The sequence below is a fragment of the Syngnathus floridae genome, chromosome 1 (genome assembly GCF_059516105.1).
Source record: "Syngnathus floridae isolate MCC-2025c chromosome 1, RoL_Sflo_1.0, whole genome shotgun sequence".
Classification (NCBI taxonomy): domain Eukaryota; kingdom Metazoa; phylum Chordata; class Actinopteri; order Syngnathiformes; family Syngnathidae; genus Syngnathus; species Syngnathus floridae.
The window spans coordinates 9,124,634-9,150,261 of NC_142413.1; the positions used below are offsets into that span (position 1 = coordinate 9,124,634).

Genomic DNA, 25,628 nt, shown 5'->3' on the forward strand with positions numbered 1-25,628 from the left:
CAGAGGCAGAGATCATTCAGACAAACTATCCACTAGTCCACCTCCAGACCTGTAGGGGGCAGAGAAAAAACAGACACATCACAATTCACAAAACTTTGTCAGATGCCACCCATGGCCGTATTGCCTACAGACCAGCATGTGAGCTGGGGGTACTAACAAGAGAAAGCCTGTTAGTGAAAGAAGAAAAGCTTAAACAGAGAAAGCAAAGAAGAAATAAACCCAAAAGAGACTCCTCAGTTCCTGGCCACGCACAACTGGTAGGAAATATTCTTGGATGCTATAATATTAAGTTTGGTTAATGCTTACTTTGTTTGAAATGTTTAGTTTGTGCTACAAGTTGTGTTTATCTGAATTTTGAGTGGCTCAATTAATTGGAAGTATTCACAAAGGCAAAGTGGATGTTTATGTTTTGTTTGTGCTTCTGTTTAAACACTCAATTAAGTTGCTTACTTACTTTGACTTAGTTACTTATGCTTCATATTTTCCAGTTATATCATGCAATTAGTGAACTTAGTCAAACTTAAAACAATGCAATGTTTTCTGTGTTTAAGGTAATCAACCTAATAACCCTCTAAAACCTTGCAAAAAATTGCAAAAAAAAAAAAACAACGTTCCCTATTGGTTTTTGTCTGTGCCCACAATGTCTTCATGGATAAAAATCCATAGTTTACAGCCTTAGCTCTTGATGCTGCAATACAATCTGCAGTCTCATTTTTTTCGCAGTGCCCCATTTTCAAGCGGAGATCAAATTTGGAAATCACAGCAAACCAAAGTTCCCCTCTCTTCTTAGTGTTAAAATATGTCATGTTCTTTGCAGTTTTGTGCGGTGCTCCTGAAAAATGACCCATTCAAAACTGAGGCTAGTCCTAAAAAGCATGATGGCTCCACTGCTCGAGTATTTCGAGATCATACCAAAATGATTAGCGCTTCGCTAACCATGGAACACTGCTAAGGACAGAGTCTTCTTTTTGTTGTAAACACACAAACGGCGTGGACATTTTTCCATGTTTTACGAAAGGTGCTGCAGGAATGCGCAGCGGCATGCTTTCCCGAACTCTGTTTACAGGAACCGTCACACTGAATGATGATGCCACGGGCCAGGCAAAAAAGGGAAGAAAAAAATACTTTGGGTTTGAATTCCCAGCGTTGCTTCCTTCCATTTAGACCCCCCCGGAGACCCCCCACCTCACCCTTCCCGCTTACCTTGACGGGTACGTGTGGTCAACTTTTAACAGCAGATGATTCACTGCCAACATGATAGATCAGAGCTTGTCTCCGATGGTGGAGTTAAAGCAGAAAAGACTTTTCGGAATGTTTTATGTCCCTCTCTCTGTCTTTTTCATCTTGTCTATGAGCTACTAAACCAGATTTTCCTAGTGGCGGGCGGTAAGTTTCAGACTTGGGCCTTCAGCGGTTATTTACAGTAAGCGACCTAATCCACCTCTTATCACATCACAAAATAACATTCAAAATGTTATCTTCTAATATACATCAACTCCAAACATGTACACTACAATATAGATGTTTACGATCAATATTAAAAAAACAAACCATTCAAATAAAATACTAATATACATCACCTCCAAACCTGTACGCTACAATCTAGACATTTAAAATACTTTAGACTGAAATGCAGATTTTTTTTTTTTTGCATGTCCGCTGAAATTTCCCCCAAAATCAATTTCTGTGTTAAATCAAGCCAGCAAGCAACAATGTCGGTTGACCCCATTAAGTGCCTAAACATTTATTTTTAATCATATCCGACATTGTAAATCAATCTTTTATATTAAAAGTGGATTGGAAGTGAACTCTATCAGTTTGATGAAACATTGAGTAGGATGCATTTGCAATAAATAGACGGACTTTATTTGTTTGAAAATTGAATTAGGCTTCATGGAAGAAAAGGAATCAGGTCAGGTATCTCTCACAAGCTCGAGAGGCGCTACAGGTGGAAATGCACAATATGCTAATTGAAAAAGAGGAAGAAGGGCTCTTGGGTTAAATCTCTGAATAAGACATATATTTACACGTGGACTTCATTTAAATTTGCACCTAGTAGCTCAATATCCCAAACTTTTTGTGCTTCATGTACAGTGCGAGTCAGCTTGACACAAAGTGAAGCAAAGCTCACCAAAATAACAGAAAGAAGGGAACTCCTCCGATGTTTTTTTTTTCCCCTCAGAGGCATACCTCAGGATTACCCAAGTGTGTCAAAAAGTGCGTATTGACATTTAAACCAATAAGGGGAGACGCCATTTTTTTTTTCGTCTTTTCTTGTGTGTGTGCGCGTAAACCTCCTGCCAGGCTTTTCTCTGACTCCACCTTTGATCAGTGGGCCCAATCACTTCCAAATGAAACATGGACCCCCTCTCTGTCTCTTTCAAGCTTTAAATGTAGCCTCACTTGCCAACTGGTTGATATTCTATTATTAGGGCACACACAATGGATACAGTATGAGCCGCGGACAGGGCGAGTGAGAAAAAGACGGTCGTCACCACACACTTAACAATTAGCTGTGCCAACAGAAATGTTTTTGCTTTTAACAAGATTTGTCTCTGCGAGTTTTAGCGGAGGTGAGCAAAAAAATAAAAAAATAGCAGAAGTGATACGTTCCAAAGCAAACAAAGCTCAGTTTCGACTTTTCACAACTCGTCATTTACTGTCAAAACAGGAGCGTGGCCACTCATGGCTCATGGCTGCTCCCTTTTAATGTTATTTTATTTTATTTTATTTTTACCGCCGTGGCATCGTCGCTGAGGAGACAGTGTGTGTGATTGTAAGGAGTGTTTTTACAGGATTACCAATGTGCTTACTGGATGTACTCAGTAGCACTGGTGGAAAACGCAGACCGATGCGGTGGACTTTGCAATAACAGCTATAATGCAAACCACAATGTCACTCGGTTCAAATGCACGCCTGTTGGGCTCATTTGAGACTCAATTGTCCATTGATGTGAATGTGTGTGTGAAAGCTGCTCTATGTGCTGACCACTCTGGGCTGTCGCTTCTTGGTTCAGTCATTTGAAAAATGATAAGGTATCATCCTTTTCAAAAGGGATTTGTTATAAATATAAAGCTACACGGTGGACTCGAGGGTGGCATGTCTGCCTCACAGTTGAAAGGTTGTGGGATTGAATCTCGCCCTGAGGAGTTTGAAAAAGGTTTTTGTTACCATGATGCCCGAAGGCAGATTTAAATGGCAATCGAGCTGTGTTTGCAGTAATTTATTCATGTAGTTAGTGTTTTCAATGAACCTGTTGTTGCTAATCAAAATAGCAGGCCAACCAACAGTGCCTTTCGTATCCGGGTCTTTCAAGGGAAAATAATTCTCGTAAATTCCACACCAGAAAAGATTGTTATCAACTGAATCTGTGAAAATCTACCCTGCACTCTCCACATTTATTTTTTTTCCTCCACTTTTCTCACATCGACATGCATTCATACAACGAGGCACTCTAAGGCGGCCAAAGTAGCCAAAAGGCCCAGTTGAGACACTGTTGTTTTTTTTTTTTGTTCTTCTCACTCTTCTTTCCGCCTTCTGTCTGGGACGAGCATGAACTTATAGCTGACATCGAGGAGCTCAAAGCGGCCATGCTAGCGTACCATCCATCCGAATGAAAGATGAAGATGGCAGGCATGCTAACCGCTTGCCCGCTGTGCTGCCCTTGATTTCCAATCACAAAATGTTATTCAAACATGATTTCACCATCCCCGATATTCGCACGAGTGGAAAAACAAACACAAGTTGAGAATGCGTCCTCCATTGAATCATGTGGCTGCTGTCCATTGGTGGGAAAGTGCTGATTAATTGTGTCATAGCCCTGTGAGAAAGTACGCCCAGCGCGAAGCACTAATTACGGGCCTGGGGCAGAAGGGGAGCATTGAGGGGGTTGGCCGAGAGAAAAGAGGAGGGTGGAAAAACTCGACAGTGAACAATGGCTCATGTCATATCTCAAGACAATGAGGAGACCAAAGAATGGCAGCAAAGGAGAAGTTAATGAGCTGTGTCACCTGGTATCTGACAGAGGACGCTCTTGCTCACATTGAGTGTCAATTCAAGATGACAAACACTTCCAATAACTGCTGCTGTTGTTGTTGCTGCAATTGATGCTGGTGGCGTGTTTAAGGCAGGGGTGTCAAACATTGCAATTTGGGTTGCACGCCGTTCAGAATGGAGAAGGTACATAAATGCATGATCAGGAGGGATGTCCCAATCACATTCGCCTAGAAGTCCTGATCAGACACCTTGGCAGTGCATTTAGAAGAAAAGGTTAGACCGTAAATAAATGACCTTTACATATCACATATATTTTACAAGTTTTTTTAAAGGACCCTTTTGAGTTTGAAACTGATTTTTACATAATACTCGTAATATAAAAATGTTCTCTATTTGAAGCTTTGGTTTCTTTCTCTGGATTTCACCTAAAAATGTCACGTTGATTAGCGGGCCCATTAGCGTACGCTCTGCCACACGGGCCGCTTGACAACGTTGTGTGCCCTCGCCGTGTTTACGCTCGCGCCGACCTCTCGCCCGAGGTCTCTTCCTAGGTCCCCGCGCCGCTAATGCGACACATGTTTTCATGAGGCAAGACAAGCAACCCCGCCATGGTGGCTGCTCTCCACAACTAATGATGTCAAGTGATTCCCGCTTCACCAAATCCCCCTTTTTAAAAGCAGGGGTCAGTACGGGGGGCTCGCGAAGAGGTTGGTGAGACGAAAAGGAGGGCAGCTGTGCCGTAATGTCCCTCGGATGATTTTTGTGATGCCAGTTGATGCTCATTGTGGGGATTTTGTTTTTAATAGCCGCTCTCCCCGGATTCCCCACTGCCTATCGCAGGACATTTAGGGCAACCTATTTTCTGTGACTCACCTACCGGTTTATATTCACAACTCTATAGTAAAGTCAGATTCGCGTAAGATTAGAGCAAAACACCATAGATGGGCTAACGAACAGAATCAATGTCACCGGGTCATACATCTTCCAGTAACAGCGATTTGAGTGGCAATACGTGAAGACAGATAATTTAATACAGGAAAATGTTCTTTCTCCTCTGTGAAGAATGACAAACATTATGGCAGCTAACTGACAAGTTGGGACCGCAGAGCCAAAACGGTAGTTGATTTTTTGCATTCCATGTAATCGTGTCAATACCATGTTTTCCTCTTCAATCACACTACAACCATTTTCTTACTTTTTAAATAATGGATTCATGGAATTTCCCTTTGTTTTCATGCTTTAGGTGACAAACTTGACGACGTAACCAATTAAACCACTGCACTTCAAATGTGTGTTTTAATAAGTGTTTTTGTGGAAATGGTCAGGCTTGTGAATAAACGGGGGTGAAAAGTATCACGACGAGTCCGAGACGATGACTCAAAGTAATGGAGCATAATGATGTCTCGACGCGGTGGTAGCTCTGGGGGGCGGGCAAAAAAGGCCCACGAAGCTCTCGGGTCAGGGGTTGGACAATGTGAACATTCAGCTACTTAGCTTCTCTTTGCAACTTTGTGACAAAATGTGTTTGCCCAACACCAATTAAGATGCCTGTGTGCGCACTCCGGTCAATGGGTTTGACGGGGAGGCCGCTCCAGCGACGTGACATGTCCCTGAGCACGAACAAGCCGGCCTGTGTCCTCGCTGCCGTAATTGGTGTCCCTTGCAATGCGCCGCTTCCCAGGGTCCCGGCCTTTGTGTGGCAATGGCACTGCTAAATGAGGGGAGTCGGGGCTTTAATGGAACTCCTGTGAGCATTAAACAAACACACGCCCCCCCATGGCCCAGCCTGGTGCGTAGAACAGCTGGGAGTCGTGTGATGGAACTTGGGAGGACATCCCTGCCGTCCCTTCGCCCGTTGTAGCTTTGAGTGATGTCCTCTCAGGAGATCAGCTCTGCCAGGATGGAGCTGCTGGTGGCCTGCAAGGACGGAATGCTTGCTCATGTAGAGGCAGTAAGGGCAGCATGGTGGTTAGTATGTCTGCTTCACGGGATAAGAAACAAGATTTTCTTTCTCTCGTTGATGTACTATGATCACTTTGCAAAATGTTGGGGTTGGGGGGCAGTCATATAAGTCAGACTGCCTGTTTGAGTGACCTCCACTTAGAAGAAACTATAGGACTAACTAAAGAAGGACTAAGTGGACAACTTAAAGGCATGCATCCAACACAAACATTGAAAAGTTATATTTGAACTAGTCTAATCATGGTTTTCTGATTCATATTGCTTTCATGGAATGAGAATGAAGCAGATTATTTGATCTAGTTTTGTCCTACCTTTGTTGACGACTAAAATTCAGTCACGTTGAACATTAAATATCTTCTCTTTGTTGTGTATTCAATTGAATAGAGTTTGGAAATGGCTCTGTTTTGTTTTTGTTCACACAATATCCCCAAATCATTGGAATTGAGATTTGGATGTTGTATAATGTAACCCAACTATGATTTCCATTTGACACCGGCGCAACTGCGATTGGCTGGTAAAAAGAACGCAGCGGCTCCAAGGCAGGCAAATCTCTGCCCGATTTGTCAATGGGGGGCTCTTGAGCAGTGTGTTGATATTGTGCGGCTAATGTGTTTGCGCTGGCTGCGATAGAGGGGATTAGCTCCCTTTGTGGTGGTCTCGCCGGCACCGCAGACTACTGGACTTTGAAAGCATACTTGCCAACTTACTCAGTGGACAAATCAAAGCCGCCTGAAAAATGGTTTCCCCTTCGGGCACACGGTTGACGGCTTGACCCCTTGTTTGGGAAAAGGTACGACACGCAAACGCGCGCGCACTCACACACACTTGCTGTGTTTGCAGAACGATTGTGGGTCAAGGTGACAAATGGCAAACACCAAATAAATCTTGTGTGCGCTGACCTCCTGCCAAGAATCCAGCCAACAATTAACCCACCTCCTCGTCTACTTACTAACATCCCCCCCCAAACACACACACACTTGTTTTAAAGCAGGGAGAACATCTAGCTAAAAAACAAAGTTGGAGAGTGTTAATTCAAAAAAAGACCATCATCCATCAAAGTACTTTGAATCTCAAGACCATGCATGTCCACAAATAAATATTTGAAGGGGAAAAAGTCATTTGCTAACCAAAACGGCAGCATGTAAAGTATATTTTACTTTCTTATTTTTCGATCATAAACTGAATTTGAACTTTATATCCTTATTCAAAATTACATTTTGGTAATATTCTGACGTTTCCCCCCACAGCGTTAAAAGTATTAAAACTTTATCTTATCACTTTATCTAATCACCTTTTATTTTCAGGTCTTTTTTTTCTCGTAAAATTCAAACAACATTTGCATGATTCAATATCAATAATTTGATTGACTTTTTTTTGGTAATATTCTTACTTACTACTTAAAATTACTACATAAAATTCAAATGACATTTGCATGATTAAATATCAATGATTTACTTTATTTTGGTAATATTCTTACTTACTACTTATAACATTAAAATGATCCTTAATTCTACTATTATGATTTGTTCTCATACACTTGGAAATGACCAAAACAATTATGACTCGTTCACCTTAATAATATTCTGACATTCTTTCTTGTATCATTGAAGCTAACATTATTTTTGTCATATAAAAATGAATTATTTATAAAACACACTAACAATGTCACTTTTGAGTGAAAATTAAGGCTAATAAATTATCATCTCGTCAATTATTACTAATATGTTCTTTTTCGTCACAGTGTTGCAGCTTGGTCTGAATGTAATTCCCACGATAAACGGGGATCACTGTATTAGATGATGCACTCAACGCTATAACATAGAAGTGCTTGGTGTATAAAAAGTGTATAAAACCATGATAATGTCTGTAGGTAATGTGCTAAATTCCAGAAGATAAGGCCCCAGCAAAAAAGGAATGCAAATGTGTGTTCGAATTCCCATTCCCCAATTGACCCTGCGTCCCTTTTCTACCTCTCTAGACAATCGCATTGCATGCAATTAAATAACCTGAGTAAATAATGACATATAATTTGCTCTTGAAGGGCAGATTGAAGCGTCACTTAATCCAGTTAGGAGCGACTGACTACCTGACACCCAGCCTGAGCCGCGGATTAGCTACGACGCCTTCGCTGAGACCGTTTTAAACGAGATTAATGTCAACGCATTGACCTGCGTGAACGTCTCCATTAGCGATGGTATTTGAACACAGCACAGCCTCGGGCTGATCAGCTGCCGCCGCACTGGCGTGTGGATACACATATATCCGAAGTTATATCGCATCCGACAACAAGGATGTTATTCTTCTGCATGCTGTTAATCGGCCTTCCTCGTGTTCTGGGTGGCGGACTGCTGCGTTTGTGTTTTTGCTGCGGATCCATGAAAATCCAACTGCAAGACTGGATTTTTGACACCTCTGTATTGTTGTTGGGTAAACATGGTGCAATCCCCGTAAAAAACATACAATAAACTAAACATTTTCACTTTTATTCCTCAAAGTGAAGCAGCCATTTTGTAGTTCATATTCAAAATTCTATCATTGGAATTGTTTACAGTACGTCAAAGAATCGTAATGCGTTTCAATACTCTCCACAAGATGGGAGAGGCAAGGGAGAGGCAACACATATATATATATAATTTTATTATTATTATTATTTTAAATCAATGGGTTTCTAGTCACAGTTTGTATTTTTCCATGACTGTTGTATTTTGTTATTGCGGGAACGAGCTGGAGAGCATTCGCATTTGCGAAGCTGTGTGGTCTGAGCAAATGTCGGGAAAGAAAACGCCTGAAAGTATGACAGCTATGATAAACTTTTCCCTAAATAAAACACAGCAGACAAACGTGTTGCTACAGGTGACAAATGAAATAAACTTTTAGCAAATTGGAGGAGGCGAAGTCATGGTTTCAATCACAGACCGCACAAAAAACATCTAAAAAAAACAAAACAGCAACTGAAGACCTTTCAGCTTAGCCACTACTACATGTTGAATAAACCATGGTATGATAAATAATAATGTAAAAAAATACTACAAGAATAAAGTTCTACTTTTCTGAACATTTTTATGAAAAACAGCCACACAAAAAGTTTTAATTTTATGACAAAAAACAAAATATAACGTGACCCGTAATACAAATACAATCTGACAAAAAATACAATACAGAATAATTGTAATATTAGGATTAAAATACTTAAACTTTACATGAAAAAAATCTTATTCTTCACACACCTGCCACTAGCCGTTTCTATTAAACCTTTTTTTGGGGGGGGACAGATGCGCCCAAACCAAGGAATCCCACCCGAAAGAGAAAAACAAAAGAATATTGTAATATGGCTCCAACAATAATAAATAATAATAAAATTCTGAGTGGCAAGTTTTTGTGTTTCTACCTTCCGCTGTGAGAGGGCACTTTGCGACTTTTTCCCAAGGTGATCTTTTTGTGAAATCAGATAAAAAGTGCTAAGCGTCATAAATTTCATCTCTGCCTTTTCTCCTTGTAGAGAAGGGAGGGGAAAGCGTCCCAGAAATGTATTTTTTTCCAAAGATTTGTGAGCCTTCACTTGGACCATGGTCCAACCCCCCCTCCCCCCCCCCCCCCCCCCTCCCCCTTCTCTCGCCTTTTCCCACAGACCTTGTGAAGCTAAAACACGTCCAGTTTACATCTCAACTGTGCTGAGTTGCAGCAAAGCGTGAAATGTTTCCACTCGCTGGCGGAGCGTCTGCTTAATTTTAACTCATTTTTATAGATGTCAGAATATTTGGCCTGGATTAAAAGAGCTAATCAGACACTGGTGTCTCGATCAGACTTTCCCGAAACCTTTTAAATGCTGCACATCTTAATGCATTGGAACAAAGTCACCACACCTTTTGTTAACCAACACTCTCAGCGTGGCCCACTACCCTTATCCCAATACTAACCCCTTACTCAACAAACTAGTAATTAACCCTACTGTCAACCCAATCATCTAAGCCAATTCCAAACGCAATCCTAACTCTAACCCTACACCAAACTATCCTGAATAACTAGCAACTATTCCTTAAAATATAATGGCTAACCCTTTAATCCTAATCTTTACCTAAACCCCTCACGCGTACAACTAGAAACTAACACAGCCCTAATCCCTGACCCTAAACCTGCCCTAACAACTATCATTGTGAAGAACAAGCCACCCTGGACCTTCACCCCCCCCCCCCCCCCCCCAGTCTTAAATGGCAAATGCTAAATACAAACTCAAAATGACTAACAAAACCAATTTCCAATCAAAAGCCAGGACCCAAAGAATGCCTGACATCTAAAAACTTCCAAAGAGCGAAACCGTCTTGGGTCCAGTACATTTGGACGAGTGCCAGTTCCATCTGATAGACCAGTATTTCAAAGCAGCCACTCACCTGCGTTTACTCAATGCTCGAGGAATTCTTAGGTTGCCTCATACGTGCATGCGCGCGCACACACACACACACACACACACACACACACACACACACACACACACACACACACACACACACACACACACACACACACACACACACGCACGCTCACCGTCTGTCATCCAAACAACTCGTGTTGTTGTGTGTCCAATAGAGCATGTAAACATCACTTAGCTTTTAATTACTAGCCTGGTGATGTTTGTTCAACTTTGGCGGACAAATTAATGGCCAATTAACAGCAGTTAATAGTTAGTTCCTGTCTACCCTATAAACACAAACGGTTGGACGGTTTAACAACACTTGAAACTTCCCAAATCCATATAAATTCCATTTCCAGTTTTTTTTTTGTGTTGTTGTTGCACTTTGTCGTCACTGGTAAAGGTCTGCAGGTAGACCAAGATAGATTATTTGGAGTATGCAAAATGATACTTGCCCATATGATGATGAGCAAAGGACAGTCAAAAAGTCAAAAAGCGAATGCATTGATTCCAGCCTCAAGTTTTGCCTTATCAAAGCTTGGATGCCCCAATTAGCCGAGAATAGCACCGTTTTTTCAAATGCCTTTTCATTTTAAGTGAGTGATTTGTCTGTTTTGTGGACCATATAACCAGCATGCTGCTTATTCATCAAATAATAAATAAAATTAGGTCGGGCTCCAGTCTTTCAGTCTTTTTCTTTGTTTAATCAAAGTGAATTCCAAAATGTAAAAGTTAGAAATTAAAAGTTGCATTACTTTACAAAGTCAAAGTCTACTTTATTGTCAATTTCTTCACATGCCAAGACACACAAAGAGATCGAAATTACGTTCCCACTATCCCACGGTGATACCCGTCTTGTCTCAACTTTTTGAAGCAGCAGAGCCATGCTGCCAAAAAGCACAACTACGACATTAATGTACGTTGACAATTTGGGTCAATATGCACTTTTGAAGTTTTTTGCTAGTGTCTTTTGGACTGCTGACCCTCCGTCCTTTCTCTTCCGTGTGGGGCAGCATGGCCTCCGCCCCAATTCACCATGAAAGGCTTATTGTTACATTTTATTGTCGAAGAATCCGAAACTCGGGAGCAAATACTTGACCAAAAAACATTGTCATTTTGCTGTTTTTGGAGTCATTTGTCCGTCTGACCGCCACCTCTCCCAGTCCTTTATCTGCGTATATTGTGCAGTTGCCAAAAACAACAAAATAATGAGCGGCATACATGTTTACGTGTTGTGCAATTTCTGCCAAGCAACAAGTGGTTCTGTTGCGTCTGTTAGCTAGCTTACGTTTTTATGGCTTTAACGTAGTTTTGGAATTAAAATAACTATGTTTGATTTCCACAAACAGAGGTGAAGTAAAGTGAACTTAACACTCCAGGCGTGTCAGAATTTCTTTTGTCATTCAGGTAGAGTTCAGGTATGGGATACATTAGAGGCCTGGGCAAGCACACTGATCAAAGCGTGAGCGGTGAAGACATCAAATAGAACTCCATTCAAACAAACTGTAAAAGATACAATAAAAAAAATAAAATCATGGCAGAAATATGTCAATATTTTCTTAAGCCGAGGTCAAATATTTCATCTATTTCAACTCATTTTTTGACGTGACAGGTCAAAGTATAGCATGTGTCTGCTTTGCACTGCACACATAAATGAAAACATGTGCAGCTTTGTGCCGCTTGCAATTTTTCGAGATGAAGCCATGACGAGATGTATATTTTCATAACTATTTTGTCAGCGCTGGATGGTGACTTCCATCCAGCTATACATTTGCGATAGCCTCGCCCTCACCTCGTAGGTGAGCTGGATTCTATCCCAGATGACGATGTGGGGCCGACTCAGATCTGGTCGGCAGTCAGCCTGCACATATTGACAAAGAAAAAGCATCCTGCCTCAGATTCAAACCTTTGGACGATTTAGACTTCAAAGAAACAAACATTCATGTTTTTGAATTGTGCCAGAAAGGCTTAGTACAAAAGTGTTCAAATAAAAGGCAAGTAGGGATGGATACATCAAACTGCACCGCAGACTCCAGTCCTGTAGATGGCAGTAATGCCAGTTGAATACAACTCACCACAGTGCTAAAAACATTTTTTTGTGTGTGTTTCAAAAGAATTACAAATGACAAGTCAAAAAAGAGTCTTCCTCTCCCTGTCTGCACTCTGTGGGGCAGCATGACCTCTGCCCCAAGTTACAAGCCACACACTGATCAACAACTGAATTTATGTTTTTTTCTTCTAAATATGATCTCAGTCTGCTGTTTTCGAGTTTCGAAACACTTTCTGACCCTGGTTACATTCCTGAACATGTGACTTGGTTGCACCACAAGGTGTATCTCAAGGATTCACTCCCCGTCCTTTCTCCCTGTACACCAGGCGGGTACCAAAAACATGAATTAGCTTTTGTGCTTGTGTTTTCTTCTGACTTCAAATGTCAGACAGGGTTATTTTCGGGTATAGCCAGTGTAGTGAAAGAAAAGAAAACTCATCAAGTCCCAACATGCCCCAGAGTGAAAACCGAGCCGTCAACACAAATCCTCAAATAATCTTTCAAGGTATTTCTCATCTCGTCCTCCCCTGTTGCGGCAGACGGGTGATATAATGTCTGATTTAAAACCTAGCAGCCAATTAGAGCTGCACATGCGTCCCGCCGCCCGTACTGCAATTCGGCTCGACGAGTGGGAGCTGTTTGGCCTCGAGTGGCCAGCCATGAATTACTGCTCGTTTGCACTTCTTCACTGGAGGCCCCCAATCTTTGAGGATGAATCTGCTTCCTACGTTGCCAAATTGTACAGCTTGACTGATCACCTTGAAGTCAGCCTTGTGATTGCGTAAAATATATGGTGCCATGGACTTGGTGATGAACACCAGCCACCAACCTACACAGACAGTCCATCCCAGTAGGTAAATTACAATCTTCATAATTTAGTGGCTCGGTTTGAACAAATTCTCAAGAAGCATAATGAGGACTGGGATTCGTCCGGAATGAATGTTTCAAACCCAAATAGTCATAGTTGCCTGGCGATGGTCCTTGAAATTTTTTTGCACATCAAATCCAAAGTATGAGTTTATCAAAGTAGCACGCCTGAAATTCCCTTGATTTGACTAATTCAAACCAAAGTGGTCAACTTCATAAATTCGGGTCTTTCCAGGAGTTCTGCAACTTTTCAGTGAGCTTTTGGAGGTCATTTGTCAGACCCTTAAAATGTATATATGTTTGCACGGATTACTTTCACAAAACACAAAACGTTTTGTGTCATTGTGAGGATCCCCTCCCCCAAAATGTGTTTTGTTCATCACCCATCTGTCTCAAATTGCTACGTATGTTTGATGCTTTTGATTTGGCTTAATTCCCTCGCTGGAAATGGTCACATTATGCACAGTTAAATTGGCTGCACACTTTTGCACACCAAAATGGCTGCATCCAACCAAAACGGCTGACCTTTCAATTCATGGCCTTGGGACCTTTTCTCGGTTCGAGTCGTAAGAACTTTCCGTGAGTTCTGATACTCGTCATGCTGGTATTGTTCTGCGAGGCTGGTCTCGGGGTGCCGCTGGTTGAACTTTGGGATGTAAATTTCCAACAGTACATGTGCACATTTGCGAAAACGGATGCATTTTTATCATTTCATCACTTGGTGCTCTGGCGTTCGTTATGATTGGTGGACATGACACTATGATCCCACCTCACTTAACCCAGTCAGCAAGAGTCACTAATCAAGTCTTTTGAATCAAACATCCTGTCCCACTGGGAAAAGAAAACGTTGCCCTTTGTCTTTGTTTTTCTTCTCCACACTATCTGCTAATGAGGACTCGGGGGTCGACGTAATTGTTGCAGGAAAGCCGCGCTGATCAGACGTGCAATTTGAAGGGGGGAAAAATGAGGTTGTCTCGGATGACCTCATCCCTTTGGTCCAACGGGCGGGCAGGCGGGGAAGCGCCTCAGGCTGGGCTTTTCTGATTTGTCTTCTTGGGTCAGCAGCATCGCATGTGTGCGATGTGTTTTTTGGATGTCAAGTGAGGTCACGGTGGCGAGCCGACGCCAGCCATTGATGATGACTGTGACATGATTGGACCTCCTATGGATGATTCCATTTCCAGTCAAGGAGATTTATTCCAGTCGGAGCGGCTCATCTTATCAAAAGTTCTCACAGAAGAATGCTGATTAAAGGCCTGTGATTAAGTGCGATTGTGGAATTAACTCATTGGAATTTGGAATTGAACATTTGCAAACTCCCGTTCCCCAGTAACGAGGCAGGGAACTCCTGGATGTCATCTAGCGCCCTGGACACAGGCCACAGATGTCTTTTTGGGGGTCAACAGTTTTTTTAAGGCAACCCGCGATGATTAAACATCAATTAGGTCACGAGCCACTTGATGTGCGAATCAAACCAGACGACGGTTTTTATTGATCTCAGTTGGAACGATCTCTACGTAAACAACATATGTCTGTTCTATACTGCCCCCTTTTGGACAAGGTGTACAGACCAGAAGGGGCTCTAATGTCAGACTATCAATTATGGAGCATGCTTAATAGTCGACATTCTATTTTATCCTGGTACTACAATGTGTTCTACAACATACAGTATTATTTTATTATTCAGTATTACCGTATTGGCCCGAATATAAGACAACCCCGATTATAAGACGACCCCCTCTTTTTCAAGACACAAGTTTGAAAAACTTTAAGATGTCCCATCTAGACCCCGAATATAAGACGACCCCCCCCCCCCCCCTTTTTCAGTTTTATTTCAATGAAAAAAAAACTCGTCTTATATTCAGGCCAATACGGTATATCGTTATTCATTCTTTTTCTCAGGAAAAACCCGCTGCAAAACATGTTTTTTAATATAGGGAGGTTGGAACGGATTTAGATCATTTGCATTTATTTCAGTGGAGAATAATGATTTGCGATAAGAATGGTTTGAGCTTTCGGAATTTGGAGTCCGAGCATATGATAAATGAATGAACAATTTCAACTTGTATCTCAAGGCGCCACTGAATACCCCGTACAGGAAATGACTCCAAATACCGCATGAGAAATTTTCACGAGGGTGCCACTGGCTGGAGCTGATGGGGCACTGCCCCCATGTAAAAAAGTTATCCTAGCTTAGGACATTGAGTAGATGGGGGCTGGATCCCTCTGGATAGCCTGCAGTTCGTCACAATCCACGACGTAAATCCAACAACAAGCAAGGGATCACACCCTCCGCCGCGGAGAGCAAATAGATCTTGCGCTCACAAAGCGCTCTCTTTGCCACTTGAGACAAAAACAAACAGTAGCACTCCATAGACACCGCATAAATAGGGACTACGACCATTATCAAAGAATGTCTTCCCTTCATCTCGGGCCACTTAAGTGTTGGACTCGCTATAATTACATGCATGGACTGAATTTATAGCCTTTGATTTTAAGGAAGTTGTGGGAACAAACTTTGTTACACAAGACACTTTGGGTTGGTTTTGGGAGCCCTCATAGGAGCTCGGAAATGGGACATCTTAAAATCTGAGTTCAATGAAATGATTTTGATTGGCAAAACTTGCTAGATCTCGCAAAAGGGAAATGTACTTCTGAATCGGCCAAACTAAGCTGGTAGTACAAGAACATGGTGTGATTTCCCAAAATCTTTTTTTCCCCCTCATCTTTAGTCTTTTTCGAACATTTACCCACAAAATTGAATTTGAGTCCAAATAGACAGCACTCCAGGTGCTGGATGAACGCCAGGGTCTCTGCATACAAGAAAATAGCTCAGCGTGAATGATGCTCATCAATGACTTTGCGACACACTGCCTGCCTACAACACCGGTGTCATTCAACCGCAGGCGGCAGCGCAGGCACAAATTGTAGAGCATCCAATCCAGCAGGAAGCCTTGAGCGGCATCATTGTTCTTCAGCAGAGCAGAACTCTTGTTGATGGTGTGCGTCTCAGTAACCATACAGATAAATGCACTTCAAAGCTTTACGTTGTGCGTGCGTGCGAGCGTGCGTGCGTGCATGTCTGTGTGTGCGTGACTGAGATAATAGCGAGCCTTTGATGCACACCAGTGATTCGTTTTGCCATTCTTTCCTCTCTGGGCCTCCTATGAAGAACAAGAAGTAGAAGAAGAAGAAGAAGAGACAACCCTTATTGCCTGCACCCACTGTGTCAATAACGGAATTGTTTTGGAGACTTCCTGCGCATCTCTGGGCCTTCATGCGGGCGTTCTTTCATGTGACAGCCTATCTGTGCCTTGCATCTGCTTCTGTAGCATGCAAACGCTCACACGATGGGACCAGCTCAGCATCCCTGCGCCCTACTCGTGAGCAAGCTTCTTAGCATCAATGCATTACTTTATAGACACACAAGACATGAGAAGGATTTCACAGTATATTCAGTTGTATTCATGACTTCGTCACCTAGAGTCCCTTAAAGAGCAGAAAACCTGCATATAATTGATGTCCAATATGAATATAACCTTCCCAAATTAGAGAAAATATAGTGCGAAAGCACCAACAAGTGTTTTGCAACAAAAAAATCAGACCTGAGCTCCCCCCCCCCCAAATATATATGAATTACTGAATGATAAACCTACAAATAAGTGATTCACTGAGTGCAAAAGTGTTTGGATGCAGGTGACCATTGAGCTATTAGTAAGGGGGCTGGGGTCAGTCGAGCCCACAAATAGTGCAAATAAAAGAAAAATTGACTCCCATTATGAATGCATGTTGTAAAAAAAAAAAAAATAAGTTTGTTTTGTCTTCTTAAAAAAAGTCTTGGGGAACATTTCCCACAAAAATAACACTGAATTAAAAATAATGAAAAAATTGTTATACCCTGCAAATATTTGTGGCCAATAGGGGAAATTTTGAACAAGTTGAAAATTTACTCACGACAACAACAAAAATCAATAACTGTTGGCAAAGGACTTGCCACAGTTTTGACCTTGACATTTGTGACCTTGAACGAACCCTGAAGAGAATGCGCATTTTGCTACCTTCACCAAAAGTGTTTGGCCGTCAGTGTGATAGGTGGTTGTTTGAAAAACACAATGTGCAATTTGCTTTGTTTCATGTTTAGTAGGACTTAACATTAACAACATTAATGCCTCAGTATTGCTGGAGCTTTTTTGGCAGGAAAAGAGAAAAGTAAAGTTTTAGTAAGTAAACCGTTTAATACGTTTGAGTGGATAAGCTGTTCAAAAACCAGGCTCAGGTTTATTAAGAGTAGTGAACTCACCATGTTGTTTTGTGTTTAACGAAAAAATAAAAGCATGTGGACACTTAAAAGTACTTCTTTGCACTTTTTAAACATGCCCATTTCACACCTTTTTTTTTTTTCTTCTCTCGACCAGCTTGTTGTCTTCTTCTTCTGTGTTGCTGCCAAAAAGCTGTCAGCTGGTGGTGGAAGAGCGTGAAAGAATGTGGAACAAAGTCCACAAAATGTTGGCAACGTGCCCCTGAAATAAGAATACACGCACGCACACACACACACGCGCACACACACACACACATAGAAAACGCAGGGAATTTTTGTTTCTCTGCTTCATCATCATGTCATCATGCTCATCAGCCACTCGCCCAGCCCGCATCCTTCACCAGGGAAGTGGCGCGACGCTTCCTTTCTACTGACTTTTGTGGTGCCCTCACCCGCGTTTTCTTAAATGGCCGTGAAGATGAAGATGGCCGCGCGATAAGAGAGCGTGCACCCGAGGAAGATTGAGCCGGCGACAAGGCGGGCGAGCGTGCCTCGGCCCTTTGCCTTGCGGGTACTGACATTTTAAAGAGGTTAGCGTGGAGAACAGTTGTTGTGGCGATCAAAGTGGACTTAATTTTTTCTTTTTACACGATCCATTACATTTGTAATCAATCATTTTACGACTACGACTTCAACTTCTCCCTCTCTAAGTATCAACACCACTGGAGTGGTGAAAGCAAAACACTTCAATTAAGAGGGATAAAAAACTCAAGGGTTTAATACTGATGCAATTAAAACGGTTCTTAAAGATAAAATGTGAATGTATTTTGTCAAAGTTTAATACATTGAGAGAAATCATAATAAAATATATAGCTGTGTTTTGAGGTCATTGCAAAAGCTGACCTGAGGACGTTAGCATTCTTTGAAAAAATGTTTATAATTACAATAGAAATCATTATATGGCATGTCCAAATTCTTTGATAAACTGTCACGTTTAATTTTTTTCATAAAGTTTCAATAAGTTATATTACTCCCAATGCTGTCAACAAGAAAGTTTTCTCTCACTGCCATTTGACTGTCATGTCTTTGAAAGCCCAAAAGGCCACAAAAACGGTTTGTAAAACGTCACGTCAGGATTTCTGTCTTATACTTTTTCCATTAGAGAGTGGCCAAGCGGCATGTTTATGTTTATGGTCGGCCTCAATGACGAGAATTTACGCCAGAGTCAAGTGGGGAGGCACCAGAAGAAGACGGTGGGCACATTTGGGCAGCTCCCAAACCTTAATAATAATGCCACGTATGACCTCAAGAAAAGTTTTCCTCATCAACTCTTGCGGCTTATGTACTTGGAAGCAGAGTTTATTCAATCAGCAGTTTACATTGTCTCGGAGCTCTCGCTATTTGCTTTTGGCGAGGTGTCGTGTCATTACATGTCATTTGGAGATCTTTTATGGATTTATGCTTTTCGAGGATTATTTTATTAGGATGATTCATGGCGGCTCTCCACGAAGGAGCCTCTGTGTATACTTTATGCGGCCAACTGGGCCCTCTTTGATCGCCTTGGCTTATGAGAATGACACGGTGAGGTCCGCTTGATCCCTATATCCAGAGGGCATCCGAGCTGAAGACCACCCAAAAGTCGTCCAGCTCTTGTCGTCATTAGGGTCGCCAGTCAGCTCCAGCCCAGTCTATCACAGCGCTTACCAAACTTTTACGTCCATTGCCACACTCACAACTACAGATTTTGAGTCTTCAATGAACAGCTTGTTTTTGAAATTTTGAGGACATATGGAAAACAGCATAAAATATCATTTGGTTTCATTCATATTAAATATTACACGTTGTGTAAACATTAGACAAATGGATGACAAATTGTAGATTGTTTTATCATGGTTTTTAAAATGTTACTAACTGGGGGGAAAGTCTTGAATTTTCAAATGTTTGAATGAGAACGACCGAAAGAACAGGTGGAGTGACTTCCAAATAATTTCTAAAAACATACGCCCCGTTAATACTGCTCTGTGATTTCTCCCTGGGCTCCTCTTCTAAACTGTAAAGACGTCACAAGGGGATGACGTTCATAACGTGTGAAAGCCTGCCCTCTAGTGGACATGTAGCCATTTTGCAATACTACTGCCCAACAAGTGACGACAAAACGTGAACGTTCAGCAAATACTTTTTTAATCTCCCAATGAATAGTGCAAAAATATATATATATATTTATGCAAAATACAAACAGTTGTCAGATAACAGATTTAATAATAAATAAAGATTGATGTATCCTTTAATTGGGATCCTTCTGTAGAATTAAGTCAGGTTTCATGTGTGCGGTTGCTATTGATGTTCAGAACTGTACTCTAGGACATCAGCAGGGCTGCAAATTATGTGGTTATAGCGCCCTCTGTTGTCCAAGTAGTTCAAAGCAGGCAATTTGCAGTGAAAGACACATCAGGGAAAAGCAAGGCGAATGTGTCATTAAAATGGTTTATTCCTTTTCCTAAACCCCAAATCTTGGATTGACTTGGCTGTCTCTCTATAAAGCCATTTACAGGTAGATTGTTTAAGAGAATAATATTTTTTTTTGTTTTGTACGTATTTATGAAAAGAAAAGTTCATAAACGATTTTGTGAATCTGTGATTCAATTTCTTAGTTAGATTTTCAAACTTTAAATGTAAGACTTTTCAAATAACTGAGTATTAATAAGAATACATTATAATATAACAACTAATAAAAGTTTTTAATCAGGCACAACTACATAGTTTTATCAAGAGACACACACACGCACACACACACACGCATTTATTTATTTAGATAGATAGATAGATAGATAGATAGATAGATAGATAGATAGATAGATAGATAGATAGATAGATAGATAGATAGATAGATAGATAGATAGATAGATAGATAGATAGATAGATAGATAGATAGATAGATAGATAGATAGATAGATAGATAGATAGATAGATAGATTTTCTTGTGAGGTTTATGTGATGTGTGTGTGTGTGGGGGGGGATTGAGTTGCTTTCGACCTTTCTTATCGTGGGGTCCGCGAAAGGACACTTCCGGTTTACCCGGAAGTCAGCGTAATTCCAAAAGATGGCGGAGCAAGGTCCGATGGCCATAGCGATGCGGCTACGAAACCAGCTACAGACCGTCTACAAGCTGGACCCTCTAAGAAACGAGGTGAGCGGGATGTGCTTCACTGGGGCGATCGCGCGGAAGGAGCCGCAGGAGGCCGATTTAAGCGTTTACACAGCAGACACTCGCTCGCCTGTTGTCGCTGAGCTGATGGAAAGAGCGGACAAGGTGGCGGAGATGAAGGAAGGAGATGCTGGCGGAGAGTGAGCATATCTTGTGTTATCAAGTCAAACCCCCGCGAAAGAACAGCTCCGGTATGCTGCGTTGGCCAGTTCCACACTCGGCAATGCGTCGCTTTGGAGAATGTAAACACCTCCACGGAGCGCCTGCTGCTAACCGAGTACACGCGCTCATGTGGTCTGTCATAGGCTAGCTGCGCGTTCGCGGAGCTGTAAAAGTGCAAAAATGTGTACTTGAGTTTCTTTCAATGCCATGTTTTAATTCTGATGATAAGATAAGTGATCCCCCCACCCACCCAGCCTATGCCCTCTGACCCCGTCCGTCCTTCCAGTAGGAGGTCGAAGTTCATGCTCAGTCACTCGGCACTGCAGTTTCGTTGCATGGGAGGTCCACGGTGTCAAAGCGGACCCTGTACAGCATTCCCGGCGTCTTTTCAAGCGAGCCAAATGTGTTTGTCGTATGGAGTAGGGCGGAACAATGTGTCAGTCTACTTTATTGTCAATTTCTTCACATGTCAAGACACACAAAGAGATCGAAATTACGTTTCCCACTATCCCACGGTAACAAGACATAGTACACAATATACATACACGTAAAGAACACAAAAACAAACCAATTTTGGCTGTTTGGGAGCCTGGTCTGGTCCCACTGAATAGCCGGGGTCTCCAAATCCTCTCGATATGATCAATTTCAATTCATAAGTAGTATGGATGCCGGTATTGGTATGATGTGTTCAGTTGTGTGTGAGGTATATGTTCTGATAATGAAACAGTGCCTCTAATAATTTGATGTTTGTGTTGTCAGGAGGAGGTGAAGTTAAAGATAAAGGACCTTAATGAACACATCGTGTGCTACCTTTGTGCCGGTTACTTCATCGATGCCACCACCATCACCGAATGTCTGCACACATGTGAGTACCCCAAACATTTTGTTGTTGGGAGTAACACTTATTCACTGAAATGACCTCCGAACTTAGAACTCTTAAAGGAACTCTCTATCTAATAGTTTTGTATTGTGCAACCAATATGGAGTTATGGTTTTTCAAGCCAATGCCAGTATTTGGCTGTGGAGAATTCTGATAACTGATTAACTGACTGATTATTTTTCAAAAACAATATCTGATGAATAAAATAACTTCTCTTTAGGCTCCTTAACACTTAAACAATAAATATATGAATTACAGGTGAACATTAACTGCTTTGAAATGCTTTATTTTTGTGATAAATTCCACACAGGCCAAACACCTTCACGTGGGGCCCATTAATAGTATTAGCTAACATACAAGCAATACTGTAAAGGCGAAAATGAAACAGCGGAGGAGAAGGAAAATAAGAGTATCAATTAATTTAACCAAACAATAACACCACCGCTCCACCAGGGGACGCCAAAGTAATTTAATCAATTTATTACTTTGCCCTAAACACAAAGGAAAATGCAAAAAAATGGAAACAAAACGACCACTTGAGTATTCAAAGGATTTTTTTTTAACTGTCAAAATTATCTTTCTGAAACATTTAGGTGGAATTGAATCAAATAATGACCTTTGCCTCTTCTGTATCCTTTCCAGTTTGTAAAAGTTGTATCGTCAAGTACCTACAAACCAGCAAATACTGTCCCATGTGCAACATCAAAATCCACGAGACGCAACCCCTGCTCAACCTCAAGCTGGACCGCGTCATGCAAGACATTGTCTACAAGCTGGTGCCTGGCCTACAAGAAAGTATGTGGACTCCTTCGCATTGCAACTTCCAAAACGTGAATACCCGACTGATTTCGCTTGTGTTTGACACAGGCGAAGACAAAAGAATAAAGGAGTTCTATCAGTCGCGGGGGTTGGAGAGGGTCATTCAGCCTGCGGGAGACGGTGAGTATGACAAGAAAAATGAATGCAATTGGTTTTTAATGATGTTCATTATAATCATCGATCATGTGTCGTTTGTTCTAGATTGTGTGTCGGAAGCGTCAGGTTTACCGTACACCAGCTTCGACCACTCAAAGGCTCACTTTTACAGATATGACGAGCAGGTGTCGTTGTGTTTAGAACGGCTAAGGTGAGACGTGAGCTTTCAAAATGCATCAACAATTAATATTAGGATGAATTATTATCTTTTTTTATTGTGTAGTTCGTCACTCGCTGGGAAAGATAAGACGAAACTTGCATTACAGGTCAGTCATGTGCACACTCTAATTATATATACAGCTCATACTGAAAATTATACACACTGCAGTTCAAAGCCTTTCTGGTTCTGTAGACATTTGATTTATTCAAACAATTTCCTGTGTTGTATACGCAGCAGAAGTTTGTGCGTTGTTCTGTGCGAGCGGAGGTGAGGCATCTACGCAAAGTGCTTTGTCATCGGCTTAATGTGGAAAAACATCAGGTTGGTGGCATGCGCTCCCTCACTTCCCGTCTATTATTTATCAATTATTTGTGATGATTATCAATATTGTTATTGCGTTTGTCGTGCAGGTCCAGATGTTGTTCAACAACGAGTTTTTGCCCGATCACATGACCATGAAGCGCTTATGGTTATCACACTGGTTTGGAAAGGTGACATGACACATCAGTTTATTTGTACATCAACAGTAAATTAAATTTGATTATGTGTGAGGGGGCGGTGGGGTGCCATCAAATAAAGAGATTTATAATTAACACAAAACAAAGTCAAACTTAAAATGAGAATTAACAACATATAACAAATGAAAGTAAATGAAACAAAAAATTATTAAAAAAGTCAATAAATAGTTGTAAAAATAATTTTAAGTATTATAAATAAACCATCTAAATCATACATTTAACATTGAATCACACTCAAAATAAATACAAAATGAAAATCATTGAAGTAAATAAAATATACAAAATGTCCATCCAACCATTCATTTTGTAAACCGCTTGTCCCCATGGGGGTCCCGGGCGTGCTGTAGCCTAACCCATCAGTCATTGGGGCAGTAGGCGGGGGGACACCCTGAACCAGTGCCAGCCAATCGCAGGGCACACACAGAAACGAACAAACATTCACACTCACCTACGAGCAATTTGGAATGCTCATTTGTCCTACCAAGAATGTTTTGGAATGTGGGAGGAAACCCTCGCTGGCACGGGGAGAACGTGCAAACTCCACGCAGAGAGGGCCAGAGGTGGACTCAAACCCGCATCCTCCTAACTGCGTGGCACACGTGCTAACCAGTGCTCCACCTTGCCGCTACACAAAATGGAATAATGTTAAAATACAAAACAACAAACAAAATGATTGAAATTACATAAAAATAAAATTGCGGAAAACCAATAATATTTACAGTACACAGGCCAAAATAAGATAAAAATAATACGTAAACAAAAGTGACTAAAATAGACATACAAGTATCTGAGGATCTCTGGCAGAATCTTCCCAGCACATAATTTAGCTAAATGCATCTACTGTACATTTTGAGTGTTTTCAAAAACTTAGATTGAAAGGATGGGAGATGAAATATGTGAATATGAAATGTATTTATCATGAAATATGATTGTTTTGTGTGTCAGGCGCAGCCACTAGTGCTTCACTACACCATCAAGGACAAACGTAGCAGATAGAACTGGTGGACTTTGGCCTTCCTTCCTTCTTTCCTTCCTTCGTTCCATCCTTCACAGCTGTACATATTTTGTATAATACATAATTCTATTTTAATAATAGTCTTTGTGTACATGAACTTATTTTCCCTCCTTTTTGTATTTTTGAAAATAAATTTAAAATATCAAACAAGTAAAGGCTGGTGTCACTATTTCACTGCAAAACAAGAAGGAGACAGACATCCATCTTAAAATTATTTGTTAAAGGACAATTGAAGTGAAAACGTGTTGAAGGTTCCAACTGGCGAAGCAGCAACAGCAAAAGTAGAGATAATGCAGTGCCACCTTGTTTCCCCCAGATGGCGACCTTGTTCTCTTTGCATCCGGAATTCAGCTCATATTACTGCATTTTAATAGTCGAAATGTTCTTGGATCGTTGAGCTCGCCGTGGCACACTATGCTACTTATATTTAATTTATACACACATAAAAGTGTCACATGGTCGTAAATAAACACTTAATGTCTTAGTTAATGTCTTCTGTTACGCGGTGGTGCAAAATTAAATATTGGCCTTCCTCGAAAGTGGACGCTGACAAACTGTTTTGTCTCGTCTCATCTTGAGTGACAAACAAAAATAAATAAATATTTAATGAAGACCTCCGAGAAAATGCAGAATTGTTGTTATTGTTATTATTATTATTATTATTATTATTATTATTATTATTATTACATGTTGTAGTAACAGTAGTGAGGTACACATGAAATAATATGAACAATAACACGCCTAAATATTGTTATCCAATATATCTACTGCAATTTCACATTAGATTGCTGGTTTGAAATTTACTTTTAATATTATAATTATTATGAAATAAACGTTTATGTTAAAACTTGTCTGGTGTTTTATTCCTTGTTTTTTTATTCGCCAATTAAAACATAAAAATCAGACATTTCGTTAACTGCTTTATATGACAATATGTGTAGGTACACCTCATGGACACTACAATAGGTACACTACACGAGGTAAAAAAAAGAAAAGAAAAAGAATAAATAAATAAGAAAGTGTAGCGAACGATTCAGTGAACGGTTCTTTTGAACAAATCTTTTGAGTGAACCAATTCTAAAGATTCAGTTCACTTAAAAGAACTGGAATGCACTAATACAAAAGAGTGCAGACGGCCAAAGGACATCAGGTCTAAATAGCTGACTCGTTAG

The 25,628-nt window shown here is 41.0% G+C and overlaps 1 protein-coding gene and 1 long non-coding RNA gene across 3 annotated transcripts; both read left to right on the top strand.

Annotated features, from left to right (window-relative positions):
• Positions 1–24: 24 nt before the first annotated feature.
• On the top strand, positions 25–17,062 carry LOC148403924 (uncharacterized). Its single transcript, XR_015861927.1, has 2 exons — positions 25–257; positions 16,456–17,062. It is a non-coding gene; the product is annotated as an uncharacterized LOC148403924 (long non-coding RNA).
• Positions 17,063–20,596: 3,534 nt separating this feature from the next.
• On the top strand, positions 20,597–24,611 carry pcgf1 (polycomb group ring finger 1). Of its 2 annotated transcripts, none has more exons than XM_088392854.1 (9): positions 20,597–20,728; positions 21,668–21,773; positions 22,431–22,583; positions 22,656–22,727; positions 22,809–22,914; positions 22,987–23,029; positions 23,158–23,244; positions 23,334–23,414; positions 24,387–24,611. In XM_088392854.1, exons 1-9 carry the CDS (start codon positions 20,642–20,644, stop codon positions 24,435–24,437), a joined length of 786 nt encoding a protein of 261 aa, XP_088248980.1. In that variant the 5' UTR covers positions 20,597–20,641; the 3' UTR covers positions 24,438–24,611. The 2 variants fall into 2 exon arrangements, with proteins under 2 accessions (XP_088248980.1, XP_088248989.1); XM_088392863.1 differs by having other exon boundaries at positions 23,161–23,244.
• Positions 24,612–25,628: the final 1,017 nt, after the last annotated feature.